The 13,890-nt window shown below is 45.3% G+C and overlaps 1 protein-coding gene across 1 annotated transcript in view; it reads left to right on the top strand.

Moving 5' to 3' along the window:
* Window positions 1–6,676: 6,676 nt before the first annotated feature.
* The window catches only part of lmbrd1 (LMBR1 domain containing 1), a 297,592-nt gene continuing 290,378 nt past the window's right edge, over window positions 6,677–13,890 (top strand). Inside the window, exon 1 of the mRNA XM_072558080.1 lies at window positions 6,677–6,818. Coding sequence (XP_072414181.1) covers window positions 6,759–6,818 — 60 coding nt within the window. The 5' untranslated portion in view covers window positions 6,677–6,758. The remainder of the gene's footprint in view (window positions 6,819–13,890) is intronic.

A 13,890-nucleotide genomic window follows, 5' to 3' on the forward strand; every position in this document is an offset into this window, starting at 1 on the left:
AGCAGCAGGAGAATCAACGTTTTCTGATGAAGGGCATATGCCTGAAATGTCAATTCACCTGCTCCTCGGATGCTGCTTGACCTATTGTGCTTTTCCAGCACCACACTCTTGACATTTCCTCCACTACATTGCTGACTGCAGTGATGCCATTTCAAGCTTCCAAAAGAAGGCTAAATGGTTCATCAACTTCACCAACGCCTTCCACCTTGAACTCAAGTTCACATGGACCATCTTCGACACCTCTCTCCCCTTCCTGAACCTGTCTGTCTCCATCTTCGGCGACTGACTTCAACATGGACATCTATTTCAAACCCATCAACTCCCGCAGCTAACTTGACTATACCTCCTCCCAAATCCTCCTGTAAAAACTTGATCCCTTACTCCCAATTCCTCCAGCCCCGTCATATCTGCTTTCAGGAGCAATTCCACTCCCAGATGTCCTCCTATTTCATGGAACGTAATTACCCTCCCATATGCTTAGCAATGCCCTCCAGTGCATCTCGTCCACTTCCCGCACCTCAACCCTCAAACCCCACCCCTTCAACCGCAACAAGGGTAGAACCCCCTTGGTCCTCACCTTCCATCCCATTAATCCTTGGATACAGGGCATTATCCTCAGCCATTTCTACCACTTACAGTCAGACCCCACCACCAGACATACATTTCCCTCCCCACCTCTATCTGGAGAAACCATTCTCTCCATAACTCCCTTGTTGGGTCCATGCCCCCTACCAACCTAACCTGCACACCTTACACCTTCCCCCCCACCCCACCCCACCTCTGTCCAAGGCCCCAAAGTTTCTTTTTCAAATCCAGCAGAGACTTTCTTGCACATTCACCCACCTCATCTATTGTGTCTGTTGCGCTTGATGTGGTCTCCTCTACATCGGGGAAATAGGACATCAACTTGCAGAGCATTTTAGGGAACATCTCTGGGATACACGCAACAAACAACCTCACCGCCCTGTGGCTGATCACTTGAACTCCCCATCCCACCCTCTCAAGGGCATTCAAGCCCTGTGCCTCCTTCACTGCCAATACAAAGCCACCCACTAACTGGAGGAAGAAAGCCTCATCTTCCGCCTTGGGATCCTTCAACCACACAGCATTAACATCGACTTCACTAATTTCCAAATTTACCCTCCCCCCACCTCATCCCAGATTCAACCCTCCAACTCGGCATCACCCTCTTGACCCATCCCACCTGACCATCTTCCTTTCCATCTATCTGCTCTACCCTTCCCACCTTTCCACTTCATCCGCCTACCAACCTATCACAATTAACCCCCCACCTACATTCACCTGTCGCCTTCCCACTTACCTTCCCCTGAGTCCCACCCTCATCCCCAATTTATCTCTCATTCCCCCTTTCCCCTCCACATTCGTGGTGATGGACACATGTCTGAAACATTGACCCTCCTGCTCCCGGGATGCTGCCTAACCTGTTGTGCTTTTCCTTTTCGACTCCACATCTGTAGTAAGCGTTGTTTGCTTGAGCAACTCCAGCTCAGAGTTGATGAGCTGGAGTCGAGCTTTGAACACTACAATGCATCAGGGAAGTGAGAAGTATCTGGATGCTATGTTGCAGGATGTAGTCACACCATTTAGATTAACCAGCTTGGTAGGTGGTCAGAGACAGAACATTATAACATATTGACATCATCAAGGTGGAGGGTGTATAGAGCTGCTGAGCTCCATCTTGTCTGCTCTGATGCTTTTTTTTTCCTTCCTTTACTTCTTATCCTGAGCTTGGATAACAACAGTGGCAGTGAAGAACCCCAGCACAGACTAGTTTGAGCCCAGCGTGAATTCAAGTGGCCCTAGCGTGGACTCCACGCAGTGGTGAATGATCCCCAACATCCTTTTCCAGAGCGATCATGGTACCTGACATTGGAATTGGATAAATTGGAGGAGGTGACATTGACGAGGATCGGCGACTTCATTGGTTGAGTCCGGCGATGTCCGTGGTGAAGTGCTGGTGGAAGGACATCATAGCGACATCAGTGAGCTGGGCCCAGTGGCGAGAAACGCAACTCTGATGTTGCCGGGTCCTGTGCAGATGGTAGCGAAGCTGTCGCAGAGGAGAATCTGTCCCCAGTGTCAAAAAATAGTGCCTGGAGAGTAGTGACATCAACGTTGGTTGAGTCCAGTGTAGACGGGGACATGGCAGCAGAGGACGGATGGTGGCACAGGCATCATTGATGATGAGCTGGCTCAGGACTGATGGACTCTCTTTTGGCAATATGTTTCTTTATTTTCTTATTTTTAAAACTATTCAAAATGGCAGCAGATCGTGGCACCAGTGGAAAAGCTTTTCATTGTATTTATCGTCTTTTTCACTGTGAATACACGTGAAAATAAAATCATTTAATCATTCATTCATTCAGCAGGGTGTGATGATGAATGAGGCAGTAATGGAATCCATAAGTTAGTGCTGAAGAACTTCAGCTTTGAGCTTGTCTAACAGGTTTGAGATTCTTTCTCCCTGTGTGGATGAGCTTGTGAGCTGTCAGGAAGGTGAACAAACTGACCAAAGCACTGTGGTATGGTATGCCATTCAAGAGGGGGGAGAAGAGAGAAAGCCTAGTTGTAGGCTATGTTGTCTGCCTGGTGCTCTTGTTCAGGACATCTCAACAGGGCTGAAGAGGAATGGGAGAGATAAGGTTAAGTTGTCTTGGTCCATGTAGACACCAATGATATAGGTAGAAAGAGGAAAGAGTTTCTGCTGAGGAAATATGAGCAGCTATGGACTAAATTACAAAGCAGAACCAAAAAGATAATAATATCTGGATTACTGCCTGAGTGACAACTAAATCAGCACAGGACCAACAAAATTAAATAAGTAAATGCATGGCTCAAAGATTGGTGTCAAGGGAAATGGATTTGAATTCATGGGACATTGGCATTAGTACTGGGGAAGGAGGGAGCTATTCCGATGGGACGGGTCCACTTGAATCTTTCTGGGACCAGAATCCTGACAAATTGCATAACTAGGGCAGAGAAAAGGGCTTTAAACTAAATAGTGGGGAACTAAATAATGACAGGTAGATAGCAGAGGTGGTAGGATGGCCTTTCTCATAAAAAATGAAATTCAATCGATAGCAAGAAGCGATGAAGAGCTGGAAAGCATAGAATCTGTGTGGGTAGAGTTGAGAAATCACAAAGGTAAAATGACCGTGATGGTAGTTGTGTACAGGTCTCCTAGTGGTAGTCAGGATGTGGGGAGGAAAATATATCAGAACATAGAAAAGACATGTAAGAAAGTCACTTTTGTAATAATCATGGGGAACCTCAATATACAGCAGGACTGGGAAAATTAGGTTGGTATCGGATCTCAAGGAAAAGAATTTGTGGAATGTTTACAAGATGTTTTTTGGACCAGCTTGTGCTAGACCACACTAATGAATTGGCAGCTCCAGATTTGGTGATGTGTAATGAGGCAGCCTTGATTAAGGAGCTGAAGGGGAAGGAACCCAAGGGAGCAATCACCATAATATGAGGGAGATGCTTAAATCTGATGTAACTGTATTATAGTTGAGTGAAGGTAACGATGTGAGGGAGGAGCTGGCCAGAGTAAATTGGAAGGGGAGCCTAGCAGAGAAGATTGTGGAGCAGCAATTGCAGGAGTTTATGATAATAATTCAGGTGGCACAGCAGAAATTCATTCCAAGGAAGAAGAAACATACTAAGGGAAGGATGAGGTAATCAGAGGTAACAAGTCAAGTCGAGACAGTCCAAAAGCAAAAGAAAACCATATAATGTGATAAAAACCAGTGAGAAGGCGAAGGTTTGGGAAGCTTTAACAAACCAGCAGAGGATAACTAAAAAAAAGCTGTAAGGCTGGAGAAGATGAAATATGAGAGTAACCTAGTAATGTAAAAGAAGATCGTAAGAGTTTTTTTAGACATCTAAAAGGTTAGAGAGAGGCAAGAGTGGACATTGGACCACTGGAAAATGAGACTGGAGGAGTACTAATGGGGACCAAAGAAATGACGAAGGAACTATATCCAGGGGAACCTTGATTATCCGGCATTCGATTATCTGAATATCGGATTATCCAACAAGATTGCAATGTCTCGGTGCTCGGCTAAACTACGTGTTCCAGCATTCAATTATCTGGAATCGATTAACTGAATGAAATACTCCCCGCCCATGTCCTTTGGATAATTGAGGATCCTCTGTAGATTCTTTGCATCAGTTTTCATGTGGAACACATCATTGCATACGTGAATTTCAAGAGAGTTAGTGGACAACGATGAATGATTAAGAATAACGTGCTACGGAATTTGAAGGTGTATAAACCATCTGGATCAGACAGATGACACCCTAGAGTCCTGAAGGAGATAATTGAAGAAATTGTAAAGGAATTGGTGGTGATCTTTCAGGAATCAGTGGAGTCAGGGAGGAGCCCAGAGGACTGGAAAATGGCTAATGTAACACTCATGATTAAGAATGGCGGAAGGCAGAAGACAGGAAACAATAAGTTGGTTAGCCTGGCATCTGTCATTGGTAAGATTTTAGAATCCATTACTAAGGATTATATTGCAGAAGTGCATTGTAAAATAGAATGAATTCAGCTTTGCTTCGTCAAGGGAAGGTCATGATAGACAAATCTCTTAATCATTGAGGAGGTAATGACCATGTTAGACAAAGGAGAGTGAGTGGACATGATCTATATGGATTTCCTGAATGTCTTTGTAAAGGTGTTGCATGGTAGGCTGCTTAATACGAGCCCATGCTGTTAGGGGCAAGGTACCTGGCCGGATAGAGGATTGACTGATGGCAGAAGGCAGTGAGTGGAGATAAAGATGTCTTTTTCAGGATGGCAGCCAGTAACTCGTGGAGTTTCGTCAGGCTCAGTGTTGGAACCATAAGCATTCGTGTTAAATATTAACAATCTGGAAAAAGAATCTGAGGGCATTGTTGCTAAGTTTGCACATGACACAAAAGTAGGTGGAATGACAATCATGTTGAGGAAGCAGGGAGGTGACAGAAGGATGTGGACAGTCAAGGAGAATGGGCAAAAAGTAGGAGATGGAATATAATATGGGAAAGTTTGAGGATATGTAATTTTGTGGAAAGTACAGAGGAATGGACTATTTTCTAAACAGGGAAAGTCTTCAGAAATCTGAAGCGCAAAGGACATAGTTCTGGACTTATTTAAGGTTAACACGTAGGTTCAAGGACAGTTAGGAAGGCAAATTCAATGCTACCATCCATTTCAAGTGGCCTAGCACACAAGAGCAAAAATGTACTGCTGAGGCTGTAAAAAGCTCTGGTTAGATCACATTTTAAATATTATGATCAGTTTTGGGCCCTGTATCTAAAGATGTGCTGGCGATGGAGAGGTCCAGAGGAGGTTTATAAGGATGATTCTGGGAATAAAGGCCTTGTCATATGAGCAGTGGTTGAGGGTTCTGGGTCTGTACTCGATGAATTTAGAAGAGGGGATCTGATTAAAACTTACAGAATACTGATATGTCTGGATATCCAATTTGGAGAAGATGTTTCCAGTAGTATGAGAGACAAGGATCCAAGGGTACAGCCTCAGAGTGACGGGCCAACCCTTTCGAACTGAGGTGAGGAGGAATTTCTTTAGCCAGAGGATGTTTAATTTATGGATCTCATTGCCTCAGAGGTCTGTGGAGGCCAAGTCATTGAGTATATTTAAGACAGATATAGAGAGACTCATCATTAGATTAGATTACTTCCAGTGTGGAAACAGGCCCTTTGGCACAACAAGTCCACACCAACCCGCCGAAGCGCAACCCACCCATACCCCTACATTTACCCCTTACCTAACACTATGGGCAATTTAGCATGGCCAATTCACCTGACCTGCACATTTTTGGACTGTGGGAGGAAACCGGAGCACCCGGAGGAAACCCACACAGACACGGGGAGAATGTGCAAACTCCACACAGTCGCCTGAGGCGGGAATTGAACCCAGGTCTCTGGCGCTGTGAGGCAGCAGTGCTAACCACTGTGCCATCGTGCCACCCACATTAGTGAGTGGATCAACCGTTATGGACAGGAGGCTGGAGAATGAGATTGAGAAACATGTCAGCTATGATAGAATGAGAGACTTGTTGGGCCGAATGGCCTCATTCTGCTCCTATGCCCTACAGGTGGTGATAGTGGGGTATGTTAAGGGGTGAATGGAAGATAAGTGAGGCATGTTAGGGAATGGGTGGCTGAATATCTGAGGTGGGAGAAAGTGAGGCATGCAGATGCTGAGATCAGAGTCGAAAACTGTGGCGCTGGAAACGCACAGGTCAGGCAGCATTCGAGGAGTAGGAGAATCGACATTACAGGCATAAGCCCTTCATCAGGATTGCGGGGGGGGGGGGGGTGTTGGATAAATGGGAGGGTGGGGTTGGCGAGAAGGTAGCAGGGAAGGCAATAGGTAGCTTTTGGGTGGTGATAAGTCGAAGGGGAGAGTGGATTTGTGGGGTGAGTGAAGTTACATGACGTTCAGGTACAAGACAGATAGCTGTCTTGCAGGGGATGACTACAGTTATCTGTGGTCGTTAGGCGAGTGGGTGAATAAACGGGGGACTATAATAGAGTTAGCGGAGGTGTATGAGCCCAACTTGTCACAGTCAGAAACAACTTTCGGCGCTTTGACTTCCAGGCGTTCGGGACGCTGAGCGCGCGCACGCGCAAAGGCGTGCACGGGCTGCGCGTACGCGACGGCGGAAGGCGTCGTTGTCAAGGGGTAGGAACGGCAGGTCCGAGACAGGGCTAGGAGTTTGGAGATGGGTTCGCTTCTAATCGAGTCCGTGTGGGGTTGGTCCATATTCGCCCTGGTTTTACTGGTAGGCCAAACCACCTATAAGCAGTGGCCTACGTTGGATCAGTGAATGATTGATTTAAGTTGTTTTGTGTGTGTGTGTGCAGTGAGAGCGCTTGGGGGTAGGCCCGGGCCTCTGTGAGGGTTTGTCAGCCCTGACCAGATCACCCATCTCCCCTCATTTCCCAAGCTGTGTGACTTTAAAAAAACAATTTCACAAACCTTCAGGGAAAACAGACCCGAGTTTCACTCGCCACAGTCACCGGGAAACTCCTGAAGACTGCGGGCAATCCTGGGAAGTTGGCAACCTTTCCCCTGCAACCGCAAAACATGCAGAACTTGCGCCCACACCTCCCCCCCCCCTTACTTCCCTCCAAGGCCCCGAGGGACACCTCCATATCCACCACAAATTCACCTGCACCTCCACACACATCATCTATTGCATCCGCTGCACCCGATGTGGCCTCCTCTCTATTGGGGAGACAGGCCGCCTACTTGCAGAACGTTTCAGAGAACACCTCTGGGACACCCGCACCAACCAACCCAACCACCCCGTGGCTCAACACGTCAACTCCCCCTCCCACTCCACCAAGGACATGCAGGTCCTTGGACTCCTCCATTGCCAGACCATGGTAACACGACAGTTGGAGGAAGAGCGCCTCATCTTCCGCCTGGGAACCCTCCAACCACAAGGGATGAACTCAGATTTCTCCAGTTTCCTCATTTCCCCTCCCCCCACCTTGTCTCAGTCAAATCCCGTGAACTCAGCACCGCCTTCCTAACCTGCAATCTTCTTCCTGACCTCTCCGCCCCCACCCCACACCAGCCTATCACCCTCACCTTGACCTCCCTCCACCTATCGCATTCCCAACGCCCCTCCTCCCTACCTTTTATCTTAGCCTGCTGGACACACTTTCCTCATTCCTGAAGAAGGGCTCATGCCCGAAATGTCGATTCTCCTGTTCCTTGGATGCTGCCTGACCTGCTGTGCTTTTCCAGCAACACATTTTCAACCTTTATCAACCATAAATCATGAAGTAACCACGCTCATGTGGGGAGCCTGTGTGAATATTCTCAGGGATCCTTGAGCAAGCTGGTGTGTGAGCACATTCTAACCTGAAATGTTTACTGTGTTTTCACTGAATTCCTACAGTGTAGAAGCAGGCCTTTCAGCCCATTGACTCCACACCAACTCTGTGGCCAGCATCTTACTCATCCCCAATGTACCCCCCTCATCCCTGTAACCCTGCGTTTCACATGGCCAATCCATCTAGCCGGCATATATTTGAACTATGGGAGGAAATTTGATCACCTGCAGGAAACCCATGGAGATATAGAGAGAATGTGCAAACTCCCCACAGACAGTCGCTCAAGGGTGGAATCAAACCTCCATCGCTAGTGCTGTGAGGTAGCAGTGCTAATCAATAAGCCACCATGCTGTGCCTTACTTTCTCCGCACCTATTGAGCATTTCCTAGAATTTTATTGTTTATTAGTTTACTTTAAATAGCAAGCAAGCTCTTGACATTTACATTACATTCTTGTGTCATGTTTCTATACAAAATTCAGTTATGTCGCCTGTAAAAACTGATGCCAGTCAATTCTATTTTAAGTGATGTGATTAATCAAACACAGCACATAGGTGGAGTTAAAATGCATAGATCGTCCAATGCTGAAACAAGTGCAAGGGACTGAATGGCCTCTTTGTGTCTCGATTAATAAATGCCCCAGTCATTTGTGCAACAACGTATTAAATTTGTGCCTTTAATACAGAAAATGGATATTTTGAGCAAGTTTAACAAACAGAAGTGTCATAAACCAGATGGAATTAGATAGAAATGAAGAAAGACCTATAATGCACCTTGCACAACCTCATAAATTACTAAAGCACTTTAAAGCCAATGAAATTGATTTGAAGTGTAATTACTGTTGCATAAGAAACTGGCAGCCACAGAATCTTGAAATGATATAATATAGAAGGGGCCATTCACCCCATCTAGTCCATGTTCACCTAAAGACACCCAAACTTCCTGCACATGACCCATTGCCCTACAGTTTAAAGTATACAGCGCAGGTTCAGGTATTTTGTAAAAGAGTTGAGGCTCTCTGCCTCCACCACCAATTCAAGCACTGAATTCCAGACACTTCACCACTCTCTGCATAAAAATGTTTTTCCTCATGGTTCCTGTAATCCTTCTGCCATCTTGTCTGAATCTGTGACCCCTGGTTTTAAACTGTCTGGCATGGAAACATGTTCTTGCTGTCTATCTCTGCCTCTCACAATTTTGGTTCCTCAGTCATGTCACTCCTCATCCAGCTCTGCTCCAAGGAAAAACTACCCCAACCTCTCCAATCTCTCCTTGTCGCTACAATTCTCCAGCCCTGGTAACATTCTTTGGAAATTTCTGCATTCTCTCTGAGAATATATATAGGGTATAAGCAGGCAGGGAAAGAGTTAAGTTCTGAGTTTTGTGAAACAAGAGGTTCAGCTGAGCATGATTTAGATCAGATAAATTGCAACATTTAAAAGGCATTTGGGTGGGTATATGACTAGGAAAGGTTTGGAGGGATGTGGGCCGGGTGTTGGCAGGTGGGACTAGATTGGGTTGGGATATTTGGTCGGCACGGATGGGTCGGACTGAAGAGTCTGTTTCCATGCTGTACATCTCTATGACTCTAAGAACTTACAACGTCTCCAGAGCAATTATGTCACTCCTGTAATATGGTGACTAGAAATGCACACAACACTCCAGTAGTGGCCTCAGAAGTGTCTTATACAATTTCATCATTGTGCAGCCACCTATTCTATACCTTCTGCATATGCTTTCTTTACAACCTTATCCTCCTGTATTGTTTCCTTTAGAGATCTGTATGCATGCTAAGATCTCTCACTTCATCTACCCTTCTCAGTACATTCTCATTTATTGTGTATTCCATTTTATTGTTTGATGTCCCTAAATGCATTACCTCATACTCAGCAGATTTGACCTCCACCTGTCACTTTCCATCTGTCTGCTGCACCAACCTATCTGTATGATTTTGAAGTTTACAGCTATCCTCTACACAGGCAGATCTTCCAATTGTGCTCCCCACATTCAAGTCCAAATCGTTAATGTATAAATCCAACAGCAGGTTTGTTCAGTGGAACACCACTTGAAAAAGATTTACATTCACAAGGGCAACTATTGACGGTTACCCTTTGTTTACTCTTATTAAGCCAATTTTCAATCCATTTGCACACAGTCAGATTCCATAAACCGCAGTGCGACAATTGTCAGATCACCTGCATTCTCAATGATGTTTGAGGGATAAATGGTGTCGATGACATTAAGAAATACTCCCATGTTCTTCCTTGTTATCTAGTGGATCTTTTATATCCACCTGGGTTTGCACATGGGGCACTGGCTTAATGTAGAAAAGGTATTTCCTTATGCGGGGCACTTTAGAACAAGTCATTGTTCTAGGATAAGGTACAGCAGATATGTGGAGAAATTAGTTCTCTCAAATTGTCATGCACCAGTGGAATACACTTCTCCAGAGTGCAGCGGATGCTGAGATATTGAGCAAATTTAAGGAGGAGATGCACAGATTTTTGAATAGTAATGGGTCGAGGGTTATGGAGAGCAGGCAGGAAAGTGGAGCTGAAGCTGAGATGAGATCAACTGTGATTATATTGAATGGCAGAGCAGGCTTGAGAGCTGAATTGCTTCCTCTTTTTCCTAGTACTTACGTTTCATCTGAAAGCTGATACTTGTACCGTATAGCACTCTTTCAGTACTGCACTGGACCGTTGGCCGAGAGTTTTGTGCTCAAGACTTTGAGTGGGGTAGGGGGTACAGTGTGTAGGTGTGGTTGCAGAGGGTGTCATAGTGGAGGCAGGGGTGCCGCATGTGGGCTGATAGTGGGGACAGAATATGGTGTGGAGTGTTGTGGAGGAGTCTGAGGTTGCAGGTAATGATTGTTGGCTTGGCTTTCGTGCTGAAGGACATTTCACAGACAGGGAAGACCTTTATTAGATTGGCCCATGAAGATGGCAATAAATTTGAGATGCTGGTGGATCGGGAGCTGCTATTTTTGTCATTTTTCTATTGTATTGGTCAGAAGTACCACTCACTTCCCCCCACCCCCTGAGAATAGTTTTACTTCGGAAATGCTGTAGGTCAGTATTATAATTGCCTATATAATATGTTTATTGTCATTGACACCAATCTTTGGTAAACTGCAACAGCTGTGATTGGAGTTACACTTCTTCCTTTGAAAAGCATTACCACTTCAGTGAACTTTGAGCATGTTTGTTGTTTACATAACATTATGAATTATAGATTCGTGAAATAAGTGAATAAAATAGAAATTGTGACATGTACTTTTGCATGAAAAATACAGTGAAAAATTTTGTCGGTCACCCTACCATGTTGCCTACATCAGTGACAGAAGTCATACATATTGATTTTAAAAAACTGCAAAATTTAAGACAAAGTTCATCACAGTTCAGTTAATGGCACCTGGGCTTTTAGGGAAAGCCAATTTAGGAGCAATGGAATACCCCGAAGATGCAGTTTGGGATGAGACTGTCACACTGGGCTGCTGGATACTAGATCAGAAGCCTAAGACGGAGATTGCTGGGCTGAGATAACCACTCCTGGATGAGATGTTTGGTGGGCTACTGGAACACTTGGACGCTGAAGATAAAGGAGATCACATGAGGATGAGGATGAGGCCTCTATGTTGAGACAAAACTGCCACACTGGAAAACCACTAAATGAACACCACCATACAGAAAGACTGCTACATTGGGCTGAAGCCACCACCCTCCTCCTTCAGGCACTTGGACATAGCTGTTGACCTGAAGCCTTGGTCTGGCCTGTGTGTCCAGTTTGGGGAATTCCTCAGTCGCCAAGAGACCCTGGGCTAGGATGGAGTTGTGTCTGGCTCATCCTGGCGTAGCTGCCACTGTCACTGGTGACCTCCTCCTTCACTTGTCACTTTCCATGATTAAAAAATGAAACAGAAAAAAAAGAGCAGAAGTAAGAAAAAAGCCTGCGTGAGCAGATGAATCCCGGGCTCAGCCCCCTTCTCCATGCCATTTTGACAAAATTGTGCTCGGAGAATTCTGTGCACCAGAGACCTAGCTTGGGTATAGCCAAGACATTCGAGTCAACTAGCTCTGGGCTGGACAGCTGATTTGTAATACCCAGTGATATCCACTGCAGCGGTTCAGTTCCCATTCTGGCTGAGGGTGACCATCTTCTCAACCTATCCCTTCGTTTGAGGCATGGTTACCTTCAGGTTAAACCAACACCAGTGATTGTCTGTCTCTGTCTGTCTGTCTGTCTGTCTCTCTCTCTCTCTCTCTCTCTCGAGTGTGGTGCTGGAAAAGCACAGCAGAACAGGCAACATTCAAGGAGCAGGAGAATTGACATTTCAGGCATAAGCCCTTCATCAGGAATGCCTGACCTGCTGTGCTTTTCAAGTACCACACTCCTGACTCTGGTCTCCAGCATCTGCAGTCCTCACCTTTCTCCTGGGTCTGCTTACTTTATACAATCAAGACTGAAATCAATAGATTTTTCATCTCGATAAATAAGGAATATGGGGTCGATAGAAAAATACGTTTGAGATCAAAGATCAGCTATGTATGTGTGACTGTAGCATTCACTCTTGCTCTTGTTAACCATCCTATGTTTTAAGGAATGGCCAGATTTCTTTATGACTGTTGCGAATTTATTGTCTTGTCGGATTACCCTTGGTTGTATTTGGTACAGGTCTCCAAAAGGGTTATTTTAATGAATAACCTCAAGTGTGTCTTCATTTTTCACATAACATCTCTTGGCATGAGCACATATGTGCACCTTGAGTTGAGTTTCTTGGACTGTAACAATCTGGGTTGGAAAATTTTCATTTCTTTTGCATCCCTAATCTCAGAGCCGTCCTTGCTGCTACCCCAACTGATTGTTGTAGAGCAAATTAAGGATTGCACCTTTTGTGATCATGTGGCTCAGTGTTTGCTTTGAGAAATTATTAAGCTTGTGCAAAGCTAAAGGTTTTTGCCTGAATGTGACCACTTTCGCCTTGGATCAGGTCAAAAATTGCACAATACCAGGCTATTATCCAACAGGTTTATTTGAAAACACAAGCTTTCAGAGCCTCACTCCTCCTTCAGGTATTGGTGAGAGAGGGAGATCTTAGACACAGAATTGATAAGTGAAAGATCAAAGGGTCATACAACAGATGCGAACAAATTCAACATACCTAAGATGGCTGTTAAATATTTAATCAGTTAGAATGGAGGTGCAGCTTTTGATTGATTAATATGCAAATCTCAGAATTTCTTTCAAGTCACTGCCTTGAGCAGACGAGGCAGTGGAGCTACACACTGTATATGCATACCAAGAACAAGAGACTGGAGAAACTTGGCTTTACCACTAGCAGTAGCCAAGCCTCCCCTGGCACCGCAGGGGAAAACGATACCACCACAGGAAAAATCTATCATCAACGTATCTGACCATACCCTTCAATCAGATGAGATCGAAGTCTTCAGTTGAGGCTCAATTTCTGCCCCACCACCAAAACGGACCCCATTGGTCTTGCGGCAAACACAGAAGAAAACATCAGATCACCGAGGCTCAGGAATTCTTCCAAGATGTCAGCAGCGAGCCCAATGACTCGAGCAATGAACTGGAACAGTTGACAGAGAGATCTGTGGTGGAGTGGCCAAAGGAGGAGTCCATTTGGACTGCTCTGGAGGGCCATTGCCCTGGGCTTGTATGCTTAAACAGTCAGGAAATGGGTGAATGCCAGATTCATCAGCCACAGTTGTGAGGTAACGCAAAACATGACCTGAGCACAACGCAATACTATTCATACTCCCAAGACCGGTAGCAACATTGTCATTAATCCAACAGACAAAGGAGGAGCCATCGTCAAAAAGAATAGAACAGACTACTGCAAAGAAATGTACTGACAATTGAACAACCAGGAACACTACAGGTAACTACCTGCCGATCCGACCAAAGAACACACCTGCGAACTCAACAGACTGATCAAGACTTTTAATCCAATCCTCCAGAGTACCCTACGCACTCTTACCCTGCGTTCTTC

This window comes from Chiloscyllium punctatum, chromosome 3, assembly GCF_047496795.1.
Source record: "Chiloscyllium punctatum isolate Juve2018m chromosome 3, sChiPun1.3, whole genome shotgun sequence".
Taxonomy (NCBI): Eukaryota; Metazoa; Chordata; class Chondrichthyes; order Orectolobiformes; family Hemiscylliidae; genus Chiloscyllium; species Chiloscyllium punctatum.